Consider the following 19,247-nt stretch of genomic DNA (forward strand, 5'->3'; position numbering starts at 1 on the left):
GATCTGTTCCTGTAAAATGCTGGTCTCATTCTTTTTTCAAACCTCGCCTTCTCTAACTCCCTTACCCTACAATGGGATTTTCCACTCCTGGTCACAAACTCAGCCCTGCTTCATGGGGGAAAACAAGGAATCAAAAAATGTGTTCTCTTTTACAAAGATGATGTTTGAATTTTTAAAGTACTTTCTAACATAGTAAAGAAATACTGATACTTTAAGTAGTACTAAAAAGATTTTAAAGTGGAATTCAGCCTCTCCTCCCTTGCCAGGAATTCACACACATCCTTCCTCCATCCCTAACACTCGAAAAGCCCTCCTCTGTCTTCCTCCAAAAAGATGATGGTATGCCTTTGGATCCAGGGATAAAGACAGCATCAGGAAGGCTCTCCTGGAGAGATGAATCTCTGTCGGTAATGGGTAGGGGATCCATCTTTGGGTCAGGTAATAGGAATGGGAAAGAGAGACTATAAAATCTGTTTTTATTTATTGCTGTATCCCAAGTGTTGTTGGATGGCAGGGATACTGAATGATAACTGTCAAGGGGTGTGGTGATGGGTCAGCAACTTGGTGGTAAAAGGATTTACTGAGTCAGAAGTGAGGGTACCAAGTGAGATTTATTGAGTACACTGCAAGGGAGCAGCAAGAGAGACCCATAGTGTCTGCCTCCGGTTGGGGGGAGAAACTGGGCTTCTTTTATGGTCCATTCTGGTCACCCTTGGGTTAATGTTCCACCCACATCGTGGTTAGGGCTGGGTGTGTCATTGCTCAATCTTCCTGGACCACTAACTGCTTGTGACTGCTGGTGATTTTTCCTTGGGGAAGGGTATGACTGTCTTGAAATGACTTCCCAAGCCTAAGATGACTGTTCTATTGTTAAGTTCCACAATAACCTCTGGACGGAGAAGGTAGTTTGAGACCCAAAAAATGAAGCAGGCAACTCTAGAGAGAGCAATTATGAAATATGTTGTGGGTAATTTGCCTACAGGAAGGATCAGGCAGGCGACCACCCAGAGGCATTAGCAGCTATACTCAGTGTTGCTCAAAGAGGTAAAGATTCACAGTGAATTGGTTGAACCCAGGACGCTTTGTCCCAAAATGTGTAAACTAAAAAAAGGTGCAAACAGAAACCATACCATCAACTGGAACATCTCTGAGCCGTGCACCGCACTTCACTAAGGGTGTGCTGAGAGCGCTCTCTGCAGGCTGTTCAGCCCTTTCCGGCAAGGCAGCTGCTTCACGGAGTTGGCCCACCCCTGGAATCCCACTGAGGCTTGATATTGGATATAATATTAATGATAGCACTTTGTTAAGCCTGTCTTATTTTATTAGTAAGATAAGTGAGTACTCACGTGAGGATAGGCAACTCGGGTCTTAAGGTCACATACAGGGCTTTGGTAGTCAGGAGCTCTGTTTTCATTAGGGCCAAAAGCCAACTAGGAGTTGCCATTTGAAGGGGGTGTTTCTGGCAGCTGCCTTTAGTATTCACATGTCCCAAACTCAAGAGGCCTATGTATCCAAATAGCAGTCTCTTGTTGCTGTAGGCTCCAATTATCACAGTAAGTCTCTACGATACATAGCTCCAGAGCTGGCAAGCATCATTGGTCCCAATGACAGGGCCCATGCCAACGCATCTAGCACAACCTCTAGAGTCTGCTGCTTTTAGGAGCCCCATTCATAGATGGCTCTCTTGCAGGTAACCTTGCCATAAAGGACATTTGGTACCTGTTGCTTCCGTTAGCCAAACAGCCCTAACAGTTAGCTTCTTTCTTGTTGGTGGAAGCTGCCAAGGACAGCAGCTTTTGGTTGACTTTATCAGGGATACTCCTCTGATGAGTCGCCCAGGTGGCTCATAGAAGCTGCACTTTTGAGCGGGTCTTGCATCTCATCAGGGTTGTCAACCTTTCTTGCGTGTCATAAAATCTATGACCTCATGTAGAGACTGGTCAAGGCCAGCTTGTTGGTCAGGTCAGTAATGAGGATGTCAACACAGTGGATGAAAAGTAATTCTTTTATCTTTTTTGAAAAGTAATTCTTGAGAGGGACTTCCCTGCTGGTCCAGTGGTTGGGAGTCCTCCTTACAATGCAGGGGACGAAAGTTCAAGCCCTGGTCGGAGAACTAGGATCCCACATGCTGAGGGGCGACTAAGCTCACACACTGCATCTACTAAGCCTGCATGACAGAACTATTGAGCTCTCGAAATAATTTTTTAAAACAAGTAATTCTGAGGATAACTGGGTTGTTGCAGATCGAGGCCTACCACTGGTGGCATATTGCAGGGGAATGGGGGTATTGCTAGGACTGAATTGTGTCCCCCCTAAATTAACAGGCTGAAGCCCTAACCTCCAGTATGACTGCATCTGAAGTTTTAAAATGAGAAATGAAGACAGAGTGTGAAAGTGTGCTTCTTCAAGACAAAGGAAGAATAACCCTTAGAATGATTGAGATCATCAGGGTTACCACTTCAGTTTCAGACAGACCAGACAACTCCCACAGAATCCACGAGGGCAGAGCCACTTAGAGGTTTGAGAGCAAGACTCCCCTAGAGCTCTGATAAGCTGGTGGATCCAGAAGGTGGGACTATCACCCCTAATCCTGGAGAGCAGAGAAGTGAGCCAGAATTATTCTCGAGCCTTAACATATCACTTAACTAAGTTTTGAACAAGCACACTTTTTCCCTTCAGATTTCTCCTTTTTGGAATTGAAATGTGAGATAATACACATTGGTCTCTGTCCCTAGTTCCTAGCACAGAGTCCCTTAAGTCCTTGTAATTTTCTAAGTGGTAAGAGCACCAGGAGCACCTTTTGTTCTATATTTGGGTCTTTGACCCTGGTTCCTGACATAGGGTTCCTGAAATCTTTGTAATTTACTAAGTGATAGGAAAATTGCTTTATTTATTTATTTTTGGTCACACTGTGTGGCTTGTGGGATCTTAAGTTCCCCAACCAAGGATTGAACCTGACCCATGCCTCCTGCATTGGGAGCACATAGTCTTAACCACTGGACCACCAAGGAAGTCTCATCTTTCATTCTAATAAAGTAACTCTGTGTAGGCTCCTGGATGAGGGCTGGTCACAGGAAAGACAAAACCATGGTTAAAGCTTGAGATTTTCAGCTCCTTCTGCCCCCACCCCATTCTCTTGATAATGGAGATGCCTGCACGATGAAGCCTGCATAAAAAAACAATAATACCAGGTTCAGAGAGCTCCTCAGAGGGTGACACATCCTAACTCCATAGAGACAGCAGCTCTTGTGCTCGGGACCCTCTCAGACCTTACTCTATGTATCCATCCTCATACGCTTTTATAAGAAAAAACAAAAACCAGAAAATATAAGTAAACTGTTTTCCTGAGTTCTGTGAACCACTCTAGCAAATTAAACCCAAGAGGTGGTTGTTGGAACCTCTGATCTACAGCTGGTTAGTCAATAGCGCAGGTGATAACCTGGGCTTGGAACTAGGATCTAAAGTTGGTGTGTGTGTGTGTGTGTAAATTTTGTGAGACCAATCCCTTAAACTGTGCAGTTTGACACTGTCTCCAGAGTGTCAGAACTGGGCTAAATTGTGGGACACCCAGCTGGTGTTCCAGAGAATTAGTGTGGGGGAAATTACCCACATTTGGTGACCCCAAATGTCAGAAGGTTAATGTTCTGTATGAATAGTAACAAAGACACAGGAGAGAAACACAGGAGGGTAGGACTGTGGGTTTTTATTGACATCAAATGTCTACCCTATAAACACTCAGAACTGTATTTGGGAAGCATATAACCTGTCTGGTTTTACAGGTTCACAGATGAAGAATTGACTCAGCTTGAATTTGACCCATATCTGATTTAGATAATGTTTAGATGAGACTTTGGACTTCAGACTTTAAAGCTAATGCTGAATTAAGACTTTGGGGCTGCTAGGATGGAATTAATTTATTTTGCAAATGAAAAGGACCTAAATTTCGGGAAGCCAGAGGCAGAATGTATGGACTGAATGTCTGTGTTTTTGAAATTCATGTGTTAAAGCCCTAATCACCATAATCCACCTAAGGGTGATCCTATGTAGAGTTGGGCTTTGAGGAAGTAACTCAAAATAGGTTAGTTTATGTGGGTAGGGCACTCACGATGGAGTTAATGAAGTTCTTATTAGAAGAGGAAAGGACTTCGCTGTCCAGTAGCTAAGACTATATGATCCCAATGCAGAGGGCCTGGGTTCCATACTGGGTCAGGGAACTATATCCTACATGCTGCAACTAAAGATCCTGCACACTACAACAAGGATCAAAGATCCCACACGCCGCAACTAAGACCCGATAAAGCCAAATACATAAAAACAAATACTGAAAGAAAAAAAGAAGAGGAAGAGACAGCTGCTCTCTTTCTCTGCAATATGAGGATATAGCAAGGAAGCAGCTGGCTGCAGCCAGGACTCAAAGGATTCGTACCAGAAACCAACCATGCTGGCAACTTGATCTTGGATTTTCCAGCCTCTGAGGAATAAATGTTTGTTAAGCCACCACTCTATGGCATTTTGTTACAGCAATTCCAACTAAGACAGCTGCTCAAGGTATGTCCCTCCCAATCCCCTTCCTCCCAAAAAGGGATCAGGCCCAGTTATCTGTACTCTTCAAAGAATATCTCCCTTATTATGCAAACTCTTCCAGGTAACAAAAGAGAAACAAAACTCCCAAATTAATTTTGCTAAGCAAATTGAATCTAGTTCTATACTTCAAAAATAAGATACAATCACCATGAAAAAACAGATTTTATTCCAGGAACACAAGAAAATTTCAATTATTTGGAAACCTGCCAACAAAATTGATACAAAAAGAGTAAAGGATAAGACCCATGAAATTTTACCAACAGATTTTTAAAGTTTTTGATAGAACTTAGTTAGCATCCATTCGTAATAAAAACTTTAGTATGATAACTTCCTACAGTATGTGTACACTACATGTCAAGTACTGTTTCAAGTTCCTTACACTTATAAATGAATTTTATCCTCAAGGCCCTATGAGGTAGCTCCATTTTACACATGGAAGACAAAAGGAAGGGCACTCATGATGGAGTTTATGTTCTTATTAGAAGGGACTTCCCTGGTGGTCCAGTGGCTTGTCCAAGATTACACACCTAAGGAAAGTGATAGAGGCAGGATTTGAACCTAGGTTTCCAGGCACAAAATCTGTGCTCTTTACCACTATAACATATTGCTGCTTCTAAGAACAGGAATAGAAGAAAACTTCCTCAACACAGTATTTATCAGAAACAATGAGGGTGAACCACATGTACAACTGTGACACGCTTAAAAACCTTTCTGAAAATTATAAACAAGACATGGAATATGCCTGTTATTCACTGTTCAACTTTTTTTTTAATGCTGATGTTCGACATAAGTGGCATACAGATTGGAAATTAAGAGAACACTAATCGTTACTGTTTTATTGTATACCTAGAAAAGCTAGGAAATGAAACTAAAAAATTCTTCAAACCAAAATTATTTAAACGAGGTAACTGGATCCAGGTAAAATTTTTTAAAAATCAGTTAACTTTTAAAATACTAGCAATAGCCAATAGAAATTGAGTTGTAGCATTCAAATGTAGCTCCTTTTCCTCCAACCAAGAGCCTGAGTGCTTTCCTAGGAAGCAAGGACATTCATTTCTATTGAGAACTTACTGGTGCTGCTGGTGGTCAGCTCACAGAGTTATGAGCAGTGCTGGATCTGTCCCCCAGAGACTCAGTGTGGTAGGGTATGAGCAGAACCAGAAGATAATAAATTAAAACATTCAACAGACAAGAGTTTCTACTTAAGATATGACCAGCCACATTCAAATCAGAGTTGAGGGCTGGACACGTGTGTTCATATGGGGTCTCCCCTGGAACCTGGGAGTTTCCAAAGTAAAACACTTTAAAAAAATAAAGTCCTGGATCTTAAAGGTTCAAGGGACACAGACTGGCAAACAGGAAGAAAAGCTTTTCTTCCTAGAGAACACAAGTGGTGAGGGTCTAGATTAAACCAAGCTTTAAAAGGGCCACACTCAAGAGGTAGGAAGAACGACTCAGTCTTAGAGGATGACTTTATATAAACAGCAAAATGGAGGAGGTCCAGTGGTTCAAGCAGTCCAGGACTTCGTGCCTTCATTTCTGAGGGCACAGGTTCTATCCCTGGTTGGGGAACCAAGATCCTGCAAGCTGCCTCATGCAGCCAAAAAAAGAAAAAGGAAACCTATAAGCACATGAAACATGTAGTCCTTATTTCCCCAAGAGGAGGAGGAAGATTCCACTGTTACTCCAACTCTCCCACCTTTGTGACCAGCAGCGAGCATTTGGAGATGGTCCATATTTTTTTTTCTAACTTTTTTTCTTTATGGTAGCCACACTGTGTGGCATGTGGAATCTTCATTCCCAAACCAGGAATCAAAACTCATGCCCCCCATTTTGGGAGCTCAGAGCCTTACCCACTGGACCACCTGGGATGGTACACATGGAACAGGTGGTTCCAAGTAGAGATCAGGATGAACATACTTATACAGAAACCTTAACCTAAAGTTTCTTGCTGTCTTAGAGAATCATGTCTTAACAAACAGACCGAGCCAGACCTGAGTGCTTCTCTCTAGTGTGAGTTCGCTGGTGGTGATTGAAAGTAGAACGCTGACTAAAGGCTTTCCCACACTCAATACATTCATAGGGTTTCTCTCCAGTATGAACTCTTTGGTGCACGGTGAGTTGTGAGCTATCACGAAAGGCTTTCTCACAATCTTTACATTTATAAGGCTTCTCCCCAGTATGGGTTCTCTGATGTACCATAAGGCTAGAATTATGAGTGAAGACCTTTCCACATTCATTACATTCATAAGGTTTCTCACCAGTGTGAATTCGCTGATGAATAATGAGGTACGAGTTTTGATTGAAGGATTTTCCACAATCATTGCATTTATAGGGCTTTTCACCAGTGTGAAGTCGCTGATGTCGAGTGAGACATTTACTCAGACTGAATGCCTTACCACACACATTACATTCAAAAGGTTTTTCTCCAGTATGAATTCGCTCATGGTCAGCAAGTTGAGAGATCTGATTGAAGGCTTTCACACATTTGCTACACTTGTATGGTTTTTTCCCGGTGTGGAGACTCTGATGTCGAGTAAGACATTTACTCCGACTGAAGGCCTTGCCACATTCATTACACTCATAAGGCTTCTCCCCAGTGTGGATTCTCTGATGGTCAATAAGATTTCTGTTAGAACAGAAAGCTTTCCCACACTCCTCACACTTGTAAGGTTTCTTACCAGTGTGAAGTACCTGATGGCGCATAAGGCTTTTACTCCGACTAAAGAGTGCTCCACACTCATTGCATCCATATGGTTTCTCCCCAGTATGAGTTCTCTGGTGGTCAAACAGTTTGGAACTTTCGTTGAAAGCTTTTCCGCATTCATTACATTTATATGGTTTCTCCCCAGTATGAAGTCTCTGGTGTTGAATGAGATGGGAGCTGTGGCGATAGGTCTTTCCACAATCACTGCATTCATAAGGTTTTTCCCCTGTATGGATTCTGAGGTGGACAATGAGCTGAGAGGTCTGCCTAAAAGTCTTGCCACACTCAGTACACTCATATGGTTTCTCTCCAGTGTGGATTCTCTGATGCCCAATGAGGTGTGAACTCCAATTAAAAACTTTGCCACATTCATCACATTGATATAATTTCTGTCTCTTCAGAACTCCCTGATGTTTTGAGAGACTGGAGGACAGATCTGGATGTCCCCCAAGTTCCTTATACTCATCACATCGATCCTTTGTAGATTTCTTTTTATCTTCCTGTGTTATCTCTAAGAAATCACTTTCCAGTCTGGTTCCTTCTTCATCTGAGGGTTGAACTTTTAGTTTCTCTAAAGCTTCTTCACAGGAAGCCCCAGCTTCTGGTCCTCTAAGAATCAGTCCACAAAGTATGCCTGAGGTCCTGTCAGCTGACTTTGACTCTTCAGAAATGTCCTGTTTCGGAGACAACTGTGAACTTGCCATCCTGTTTTCACCTGCTGCCAAAAGACAGAAGAAAACAACTTTCATTCACTTCTTGTCCTATTGAGGAAATGAACTGTCAGGCGTCTATGTAGCTTAAAAAAAAAAAAATCCACATTGAGGGTAAGGAATAAGGAGACACATTGAGAACAGGAGGGAAAAAGCAGAGCTATCAAGACAGAGGGATGTGGAGCCAGCACAGCCAGGGGGGCAGGCCAATTGAAAGGCAAGAGACCAGACTGTAAAGCACAGTGTGATCTCCCAGAAGTCACTTAGATGTGGTGTCTCCTTAGTAAAATGATGAACTCTCGGATTCACTCCAACCATGACACTGTACAGCTCCACAGTTCACAGCAAAGAGGTCGAGGACAGTGATGCCAAATACTTGAAACTAAATATGAGAAACATGTAGGCAAACATGAGAGTTGAAGGGAAATGTGTATTGCGAGGGAATGATCAGGAAAAAGTGCACAAAAAGGAGTGATTCTGGTATGAAAGAATAGTAATGATATTTGGAGAAGCTATGGGTTCAAAAAGGCTGGGAAAATGTACTGAAGGAGAGAGTAGAGCTCTAAAATTGGCAACATCCTAGTCTCTGGACCACTGGACTAGGAGGTGCCAGTAGGCACTTCTATGAAAATTAACAAAGGCAATAATCTGAAATACAAATCAAAGTACATGTTTTGTAGCTTGATAACCTGTAAACATAATAAGACTGAAGAGCTGAGTATTTGCTTTTAAATTATGGAATTAAATATAAAAGCTGGGAAAGGCAGAGTATCCATGGTCATAGGTAAACACAAAAATATTGGTTCCTTTCAATCACATCTTAACCAAGCCACAAGCTATCATACCATCTCAGCATATGGAAAATGAAAGGTATCTGGCCCTTTAATTCTAAGCCCACCCTCTCCAGAGTAGGCTACTGTCCGAGACCGGTCAACCCCAGCAACTCCTCTGACAACAGCCCCTTTCAGGAAGCAGCCCTGCCCTAGTCTTTCTGAAGGGGAAGCTGAGAAAACCATGTTTTGTGCAAAGCAACCCAGATCATCCCAGGATGGACGAGGACCAGGACTAGGTGACTGGACCACGGCCAAGCACCAGACCCAAGTGCAGCTTATAGAGTAGTCATCAGCTCTGGGTGACCTGGAACAAAGTTCTGCCCAAAGAAATATGATACCTAATGGCTGAACCACCAATGGAGTCCCTTTCTACATAAATTCTGAACTGAAAGTAGGACAAAATGAAGGAAATTACAAGTAGTAGCTCAAGTTGAAATGATTCATGAAGAGAAGAAATCCATCAGGAACCACAGCAAACAGAACATATGAGGAAACAGGAAGTCTAATTAAGAAAGAGCTTGGAGGGGGACAAAAGATTCAGAGTAAAGAGAATGGCCATCAGTGGGAATAGAAAAACAGATACACAGGACACAACTGTCTTACAACACTCCCGTAAAAATCCTTTCACTTCTGCTGCTGGGTTGGAAAGATCCCTTGGCGCAGGGAAAAGCTACCCACTCCAGTATTCTGGCCTACAGAATTCCATGGACTGTATAGTCCATGGGGTCACAAAGAGTTGGACATGACTGAGTGACTTTCACTGTCACTTTTCTGCTGCTGAGGCTCCCAGGTCTTCACAAAGCTTTGTTTCCCAAAGCCTGGTCTAGCTGGTGAGTCTGTTCAGGGCTTCCAATCCTTCAATCTTACTCTAAGTAACTTAGCTCATGACGTATAGTCACTGAATGGCTCTCTATTCCTTCCAACTACAAAGCTAAACCAGCTCACTTCAATTAATAAGGAAGTACAGGGAACCGTCTGAGCCACCAGGGAAGTCACAGAGAATGTTAATAACTATCAAAGTGAGTGATGATGTAGAGAGACTCATTATACTATTCTCTCCATTCTCTTTATATTTTCATAATTAAAAGAATAAGAACATAGCAAAGAAAATGTAAAGAAGGCAGACTCTAAGTTATTAGGGAGCAGAGTCATTACCCAATGGGGCCAGGCTGCAGCAATTTTCCAGCATGATGTTCCAGTACAGGGCTCTCTGGCTGAGTGCTGTACCTTTCCACTTCTGCAGAGTATAGTTCACAGACAGAAACTCCAACTCTGCAGCCTCCTGGAATGACAAGCTTCTACTGCTCAGGGACATTCGCAACCTAAGGGGCAGAGTCAAGAAGGGTACCAAGACAGGGTTGAGACCCTGGGGCCAAAGGGGTAGGGGGACAGAAAGAAGCTGGGAGGACACATTCAGGGTTAGATAACAGTCCATGAACTCAGTGGATGGGACCAAGTCCAGGGAGGCAGTTAGGAAGAGAAGTCACAGGAGCAGACTCTGAATGGGCCAGAGCCCTGGAGATGAGGTCGTGCTATTCCTGGGCCACAGATTTGGAACTCAGGAAGCTCACCTGGGGCCTGACCATCTGGAAAATTCACTGGAAATTCAAGGATTCCAGCAAAATGAAAAAAAAAAAAAAAAAAAAAAAAAGCCTTGAAAAATAAAATTAAGTTGAAGAACTCACACTTCACAATTTCAAAACTTATTTGACAAAACAGCACTGATCAGGACTGTGTAATACACACATAGATCAGTGAAACAGGTAAGAGTCCAGAAGTAAACATCTACAGTTAACTTTTTTTTTTTCCAGCTGCACTGCGTAGCATGTGGAATCTTAGTTCCCCAACAGGGATTGAACCTGTGTCCTCTGCATTGGAAGGACAGAGTCTTAACCACTAGACCACTAGGGAAGTCTCCTAAGGTCAACTTACTTTTTAAATATATTTTAAATTTATGTATGTATTTTATTTGGCTGCACTGGGTCTTAGTTGCAGCGTGTAGGATCCAGTTCCCTGACTAGGGATCAAACCTGGGCCCCCTGTATTGGGGGCATGGAGTCCCAGACATTGGACCACCAGCAAAATCCCCATCAACTTATTTTTTATGGAAGTCCTAAGAGCACTCAAAGGGGAAAGAAGACACTTTTCAACAAATGGTGCTGGAACAACTGGATATACACATACAAAAAAATGAGGTTACACCTCTACCTCAGTCCATATATAAAAATTATATGGACAGTAGGCTTTGGCACCTGTTGCAAATTAGCCCCACTGCTCTGTGTACCAAATCATACATGACAGCTAGCTTCCCCTGAGAGCATGGAACTCTTCAACTCCCACCACTTTAAAGCAAATTTTTAAAAAAATCACTATCCTTATCCATGATTAAAACAGAGACCATCATCTCCTACATTTGCTACAAACCAATACCTAGTCAATGTCTCCTGGACTCAGTGAGTGCTGCGAGGACTGATAAGACATGACTGTTAACTGAAATGGGAAGAAAGCTCACACCGGAATGCTTGTCACCACCCAGATAAAAGAAAATGCAGTATCGTTACAGGGTCATGGGATCGCGCATGATGAGGAAGTTGAAGTTTTGGCAGAGAAATGAAGCTTTGCTGTGAAAGAAAAAGGCAGGGCCTTTGCCAGACAAATTTGCACAACAGACTGGGGAAGAGAAAGATGCTCAGGTGAAGAGAAATCCAGGAGTAAGACTCAAGACAATGAACTGGAGACCAGAGAGAAGTATTATGAAGAAACGTACCAGCAGGAAATATAAAGCACTGACATATCTTAGTGAAATAAGCACCAAACGTAAGCCTCCAAGCCGACCTGTTGTGAAGCAGCTGCTACAGAAATGTCCAAGGAGGTCAATGAAGTATTTGTAAAGAGATGATGTGAAGGACCAGCAGAAAAATGACGGCAACTGCCCATGAATATGGCAAAAGAATACAGCTCTTTGAGCCCAGTCTCTGCAACCATGAACATGGATAAAAGCTAATGACCGCTTCTGCCATGAGAGGACAAAGCAAGAAGGCCATCTATGAACCAGGAAGCAGGTTCTCACTGGACACCTAATCTGCCAGCACCTTGAAAGTGGACTTTCCAGTCTCTAGAACTATGAGAAATAAATTTCTGTTGTTCATAAGGCATCCAGTCTATGGCACTCTGTTACAGCAGCCCAACCAGATTAAGACTTTGAGAAAGAGCTTTCTTTAAATTTCTATTTATCAAAGTCCCAGAGTTAAGCCTGGCCTGGCTAACACATCTCTTTGTGAACCAACCACTGTGGCGAGGTGATAAAATGCTCTGATGGGTCACATCTGAGTCACTATCTGCCACTGGAATATCGTGGAAGGGGAACTGAATGCATCAAAACCTCAGGAGCACATGGACTGAGGGTGGGGACAGTAGTTCTCCCCAAGTTGAAGTGTTATAATCAAAAGAAAGGGGCCTGTGTACCAGACAGACAGAAAGAAAACAGACATTGCTACCAAACCAACTTGGGTCCACTTGCTCTGATGCAGTAAAGCCAAAGTACTGAAGCAGCATTAAAAAAAAAAAAAGTTAATGACCTCCTGGGCCTTTCAAAGTCTGAATGAAAGCCTCACAGCACAGTAAATAAAGATGGAGGCCAGTGAGCTGAAACTGCCCAATTAAATTCAGGTATTCTAATGCCTCTGGGTTCCTCCCAAATCCCAATCAGTTTTTGAGGACAGAAGAAAACATCAACTTGTTAAGACGACCCCATAAATGTGAGCCCCCAGACTGGGGGGCAACCTGAGATGGATCAGGCCTCTTCTCCCCAGCTTCATCCCTTCACTCAGTTTCATTCCTAAATGAAAATGGCCTGGAAAAGAACCAGGGAAATTCTTGGGCAGTTTTTAGGAATATTTTCTTCTTTCTGTCATTTTGCTTTAATACAAAGTTATTCTGACTTCCTTTTAAAATCCTCTTAAATAAGTAGTCTCTTACTCTTTTGTTTTTCCTGCTAGTGAGAGGGCGTGTGCTGTGTTTAGTTGCTCAGTCATGTCCAACTCTTCGCAATCCCATGGACTGCAGCCTGCCAGGTTCCTCTGTCCATGGGCATTCTCCAGGCAAGAATACTGGAATGGGTTGCCATTCCCTTCTCCAGGGGCTCTTTCCAACCCAAGGATCAAACTCAGGTCTCCTGCATTACAGGCAGATTCTTTACCAACTGAGCCACCAGGGAAGCCCCCAATGAGAGGGTACATAAGGTTTATTTTATACACTGATAATACGCAAACTAGTTTCTAAGACAATTAGAAACTAAAGCAAGACTGCTTCTAGTACACATTTAAATGTTAAAATTTTATTTATACCAATTTAGAAATGAACTTAATCTAGTGCCCAAAATTTGATTTCTCAATACCACTTCTACAAAAAAAATGAAACCAAGAATCCTTGCAGAAATGATTGATTCCAGGGCTGGGGAGGTGAAAATATAAGATGAGTATCTTGTGGTGCCTGAAAATCAGAGAAAGACACAAAAAAGGATGGGAACATGTAAGGGGAAACAGGAGCCAACTTGAAAGACACCCAACAGCTAAGCTAGAATAATTTATGCCACAAAATAAATAACAACACACCTCAATATACTCCCCAAATAAACACCCAACATCACACACTGATGTAACTGATATAATTAAGTAAATAAACAAGTGGGAGAGAAGGCACAACTCTTCCTCACAAAGGATTCCAGTTAATAAATGTAGACAAAGAACACAAAAAATGACAAGCTCCTAGGAGAACATCACAATAACAACTACTGTAGGCAAGATCCACCAAGAAATGCTAATTAGTAGTAAAAGCATATTTCTATGCAAAGTCTCAAAGTATCTACCTCAAAATAATTGCTAATTACAAAGGACAGACAGTAACTTTACAATCATTAATCCTTAGCAGAAATACTGGATCAAGAGTAATATCACCAGGAAGAAGACATATGAACATCAACCTCAATCTAAGCAGGAGAACATCTGACAAAACCAAATCGAGAGGGTCAGTCTAAAATTACAAATATAAAATACTTTAAAAGTGTCAAGTAAAACTGAGGAGCTGTCACAGACTGAAAGGCAGCGAGGAGACATGACAATTAAATGGAATGAGGGATTCTAGACTGGATTCCGAAACAGGAAAAGAACATTCGCTAGCCAGTCAGCAGCTCTAGATAAATCAGTAGTTTAATTACTAGTACTGCCACCACTGGAAATGTCTCAAATTTGATGACTGTCCTATGGTTATGCATGACATTGCCTTTAGGTATACCAGGTAAAGATACAAGGGAAGTCTACAAAATTCTGATGGTCTCTGTGAGTCTACAATTATTCAAAATAAAAAGGTTTTCAAACTGAAGTTTGAGTTGTTACTGTGCTTATTTCTATCTAGAAATAGTAATGTCTATATACTAAGGATTAACTTGGCAATAAGGGTGTTGAATAGGGGCTACCCAGGTGGCACAGAGGTAAAGAATCCACCTACCAATGCAGTAGATGTGGGTGATCCCTGGGTTGGGAAGATCCCCTGGAGGAGGAAATGGCAACCTATGCCAGTATGCTTGCCTGGAAAATTCCATGGACAGAGGAGCCTGGCAGGCTAGAGTAGGACATGACTGAGCATGCACGCATGCACACACACACACACACACCACACAAATATTTACTGAGCACCTACTACCTTCTTAGACACCATGGTCTCTGCAGTGAATAAAAGACAAAATGCACTAACTTAAGGAGCTTATAAGAAGACAGACAATAAGATAAAGACAGTGTCAGGTGCTATGTAGCAAAATAAAACAAGGAAGAAGGCTAAGAGGCCTAAAATCAGGCAAGGGAAAGTATAAGATCAAAAATTCCATCTAGGGAATTCCTTGGTGGTTCAGTGGTTAGGATTCGGCACTTTCACTCCTGAAGGCACAGTTTCGATCCCTGATTGGGGAACTAAGAACCTGCTAGCTGCACACAGGGACCCAAAAAAAAAAAAAAAAAATTCAATCTAGAGCACATAATGACTCATTTGAGGGACCTTTTTCAGACTGTTTCTAATACTAAAAACACTGAAGATTATAAAGTAATGAGTTATATTTTATTACATCTTCTGTATTTTTGCTCTGGAGTATGACATCACAGAATGCTCACAATACTAACATTCCTGGATACCGGGAGTCACAGAACTGTAGCAGTTACCATTTTTCAGTTTTTGTCAGTTTCCCTTACTTGTAAGTACACATAGAGATTTATCTTCAAAACAGTCCCACAGTCTTTTTGGCTTACTTTTTGAACCAAAAGCTGTCTGCCTTTCTTCAGCATTAAGAAACACATGTCAAAGCAGTCTCATTTGTCAGTTCCTGAATGTGCACACAGATATTTATGTGTGTAACAAAGGGAAATTCCCTGAAATCCTTGAGCAAATTACTTACTTGCAAAATAAGAGACCTAACATTAAGGAGTTTTTAGTTTGGAACTGAGGCAGGCTGGGACTTGGGACCCTTTGTTGCAGCGCTTGCACCTGAACAAACGTTTCCTCCAGCAACCAAATACAAAGAAACTATAAGGGTCTAAAAATAACTGCGCACATTTGCAGTTGGGGCATATTATGAACGATAAGCTAAAAAAGACCAAAAACCCAACTGCCACTTCTGAGGAACTGGGAGCAAAGGCAAAGTATTGCCCAAGCACCCCTACACACAGCATCACCTAGAAGGTGGATAGACCACCTAAGTCACCCCTCCAGCCAGATCTCTGGAAGCACTTCTACCCTCATTCTGTGTAAGGAACCACCCTCACCCGCTAGGAAACAAAGGAACCTGTTAACTTGTTTTCACTCCCTCCTGCTGCCGCATAAATTCCAGTAAAGCCTTGATTGAATTTCAACTTTTATTAAGGAGACCAAGAACTCCAGTTCATAACAAAAGTCCAAATAAAAAAACAGTGTTCTTTTCCTTGCCACTACTCTTAACTTAGTAAGGAGAACATTTTCTTATTTCTTAAGTCTATGTAAGTCAGAAGACATTAGAGTGGTTTTAGGTTAGTGCTTTAGAGAAGGAAATGGCAACCCACTCCAGTGTTCTTGCCTGGAGAATCCCAGGGACGGGGGAGCCTGGTGGGCTGCCGTCTCTGGGGTCGCACACAGTCGGACACGACTGACGCGACTTAGCAGCAGCAGCAGCAGCAGGTTAGTGCTGTTACTTGTGTTTAAAAACTGCATTTTATACATGCTATGCTAAGTCACGTCGGTCGTGTCCGACTCTGTGCGACCCCATAGACGGCAGCCCACCAGGCTCCCCCGTCCCTGGGATTCTCCAGGCAAGAACACTGGAGTGGGTTGCCATTTCCTTCTCCAATGCATGAAAGTGAAAAGCGAAAGTGAAGTCGCTCAGTCGTGTCCGACTCTTAGCGACCCCATGGACTGCAGCCTACCAGGCTCCTCCATACTACTCTCTTTATTTTGTAAACAGACATAATCACCCTAATGAAGCTTTTGGTATTTTTCTGCACAAATGTCACTTGCTCAATTTACAGCTTCATGCAATATCTACTATAGGAAACTGCAAACAAAATGTTTAATTATAGCTGCACATATGTGACTCAGTGGCGTCATAATGCTGGCAACAATTTTAACCAATATATTAAATGCATTCCAGAAATTGAAGACATCATTCTCAGAAAGCAATAGTATGGGAATGTACTTAATACCACTGAATTATACACTTCAAATTGTTAAAATGGCAACATTTACCATGATACATGAAAATTTATTACAACTGTTTTGCTATAATACCCAAAAAATTAAAACAATAGTGCCTGTTTTCTAATAAAAAATATATACTCGTATAAGAGTTTGCGAAATCATGCACAAATTTTAAAGAGTCAGGAAGACCCTTTAATTAACGGATTGTGATTACTCTTCCTTTTCTTACGGTCACCCGACTCACCTAATTATCTGTGATGAATATGCTTTGTTTGCATAACTGGCAGAGGAGATAAAATTCAGAAACCATTACTTCAAATTCGCGCCCCGGACGCCCAGAGCAGCGAAGGACCCGGGCTGGTTGATCTCCAAAGCCAGATCCTTGCCAGGGCGCAGCGTCCAGGCCGATCCTTACCCGCCACTCCCCGGGGAACTCCGCACCCGCACAGTAGCCCCCACCCCTCCACCGTCGCCCGGCTCACCGACTCCAGAGGCCGCAAAACTCTAAGTGCCCTGACTGCTCGACCCGCCCCACTCCACACTCTTCCAGCCCGACTCTCCGCCGCTCCGTATCACGCATGCGCATCGCCGCTCCAGGCCTCTCTAGGAAGTTGGGAGGGCCAACTTCTCGGCTTCTCCCGGGCCCCAGTGCCCTGCTGGGAGGCCTCTTGAGCTCAGCCCAGAGGCTTGTCTCCACACCCCCCACCTAACCCACTGGACGCCTGCCTTCTGTTCCTCCCACAGTGAAACGCCTTCCCACCACAACTAGAGAAAGCCCTCGCGCATCAACGAAGATCCATAAGGTTGCCCACTTTTGAGGACTGGGGATACTTAAATTCCTTACTGCTAGTCGGACAGTAGGAAGAGAACCAAAAAGGAGCTGAGCCCTGATACTCCAAGGAGCTTGTAAATTCTCTTTACATATGAGGCCTCCACGATGTCTCCATCTGTTATTGGAGGTTTGCCACGGTTAAACCTAGTCTTTCCTGAGACGATCTAGCAGATTACTCTGTGCTCCAATAACACCAGTGTTCCATACACTCGTATCTACAAAGTAAGCATGTAGAACTTCATAGTGAGTGGATGTTTCCTAATTCCTCAGAAGAGGCTTTCTGAAGGGCCAGGTTGGCTCTCCCCGGAGGTGGGAGAAGTATTGTTTTCTCTGTCTTTTCTATTAGTGTCTGGACCAAGGTTGTCCCCAACGGCTGCTCACCTGAAATGTGTTGAGCCTGTTCCCCTGTCGTCCTAATTCCCTGTCATTTCTGGCTTCCCTCTATTACCCAGAAACTGATGGAGTCTGGGAAGAGTATAAGTGAAAGTGAAGTCGCTCAGTCGTGTCCAACTCTTTGCGACCCCATGCACTGTAGCCTACCAGGCTCCTCCGTCCATGGAATTTTCCAGGCAAGTATACTGGAGTGGTTTGCCATTTCCTTCTCCAGGGGATCTTCCTGACCCAGGGATTGAACTCTGGTCTCCCACATTGAAGGCAGATGCTTTACCATCTGAGTCACCAGTGATAACAAGAAGAAAAGTCTGATACTTCTCTAAGTACCTTTTAGAGTTATAAAGGGCTTGTTTTTCAGTCATTGGCATTAAATTTACTGATAGGAATGCACAATAAAGTTTGGAAAGTAAAGCTATAGTGAAAATGTCTCAATGTGAAAACATCAGTTGTGTACTGTAATACCTTGTGTTTGCACTTTGCTTCTTGGACTATGATCAGTTCAGTTCAGTTGCTCTATCATGTCCAACTCTTTGCGACTCCATGGACTGCAGCATGCTAGGTTTCCCTGTCCATCACCAACTCCCAGAGCTTGCTCACACTCATGTCCATTGAGTCGGTGATGCCAGGCAACCATCTCGTCCTCTGTCGTCTCCTCCTCCTCCTGCCTTCAAGCTTTCCCAGCACCAGGGTCTTTTCCAATGAGTGGGCTCTTCACATCAGGTGGCCAAAGTATTCGAGCTTCAGCTTCAGGATCAGTCCTTACAATGATTATTCAGGGCTGATATGAGAAGTGCTATAATTCTTCTTTAGAAGAAACACCACCTCCAAAAGCTTTAATGTATCACTGTATGCCTGAGTCCAGAAGACGAGGAGAACCCCTGTCTTCCCAGAATCTACCCTGAGGCCGTTTTGTGACCATCAATGACCCTCCTCAGAACAGGGCCTGATACCACTAGCAGGAAGAAATCTGAGAGTAATTAAAGAATGAGGAATGAATGAGGGTGAGAGAGAGCGAGACAGGATCTTAAAACAGAAAAAAGAGGAGAAAAGGGGGTCTATGGACCTGAATTCAAAGTCTTCCGTGCCCTTTTTAGCCAGTAAAATGTAACTCAGGTAGCAGGACGTTTGCCGAGGCTCAGAATCCTGATCTGCAAACTGATTCTTTCTTACAGAGCAGATACGAAGATGTAATTGATGTCCAAATCTCCTTCCCTCCAAATCCCTCAGTATAAATGACAAAGTCCAGACTGAGTAGATTCCTTCCCTGCTTAAAAACCTTCCCGCAGCAGTCTGGATGAAGGACACATTTCTTAGAGGTTAGCCCATGTTCTGTGCTGGACAAAGGGGCAAACCTGGTGTGCGTCAGGGTCGCCCAGACTCAGAACACGTGAGCCTACTAACGCCTCAGTTGAGACCCCAGCCCCACCCCCGCCTCCGTCGCTGTGCGTAGTTCCTGCACCAAAGTGCAACCAGCT

The 19,247-nt window shown here is 43.1% G+C and overlaps 1 protein-coding gene across 8 annotated transcripts; it reads right to left on the reverse strand.

Moving 5' to 3' along the window:
- Positions 1 to 4,729: 4,729 nt before the first annotated feature.
- Positions 4,730 to 19,212, reverse strand: LOC129634741 (zinc finger protein with KRAB and SCAN domains 7). 8 transcript variants are annotated; one of them, XM_055556965.1, is made up of 4 exons: positions 17,030 to 17,143; positions 16,792 to 16,827; positions 9,990 to 10,156; positions 4,730 to 8,006 (listed from the first exon to the last, which is right to left on the reverse strand). In XM_055556965.1, exons 1-4 carry the CDS (start codon positions 17,131 to 17,133, stop codon positions 6,556 to 6,558), a joined length of 1,758 nt encoding a protein of 585 aa, XP_055412940.1. In that variant the 5' UTR covers positions 17,134 to 17,143; the 3' UTR covers positions 4,730 to 6,555. The 8 variants fall into 8 exon arrangements, with proteins under 8 accessions (XP_055412940.1, XP_055412939.1, XP_055412941.1 ...); XM_055556964.1 differs by having other exon boundaries at positions 4,730 to 8,009; XM_055556966.1 differs by lacking the exon at positions 16,792 to 16,827 and having other exon boundaries at positions 4,730 to 8,009; positions 17,030 to 17,146.
- Between the last annotated feature and the right edge of the window lie 35 nt (positions 19,213 to 19,247).

Source organism: Bubalus kerabau, chromosome 20 (genome assembly GCF_029407905.1).
Source record: "Bubalus kerabau isolate K-KA32 ecotype Philippines breed swamp buffalo chromosome 20, PCC_UOA_SB_1v2, whole genome shotgun sequence".
Classification (NCBI taxonomy): domain Eukaryota; kingdom Metazoa; phylum Chordata; class Mammalia; order Artiodactyla; family Bovidae; genus Bubalus; species Bubalus kerabau.

Coding starts and splice junctions, on each gene's coding strand:
- LOC129634741 (XM_055556964.1), bottom strand. CDS start 17,133: ATGCGCATGCGTGATACGGAGCGGCGGAGAGTCGGGCTGGAAGAGTGT. Junction 16,828..17,029: donor TTTTGCGGCCTCTGGAGTCG/GTGAGCCGGGCG, acceptor CTCCTCTGCCAG/TTATGCAAACAAAGCATATT. Junction 8,010..9,989: donor CTGCAGCCTGGCCCCATTGG/GTAATGACTCTG, acceptor GTCTTTTGGCAG/CAGGTGAAAACAGGATGGCA.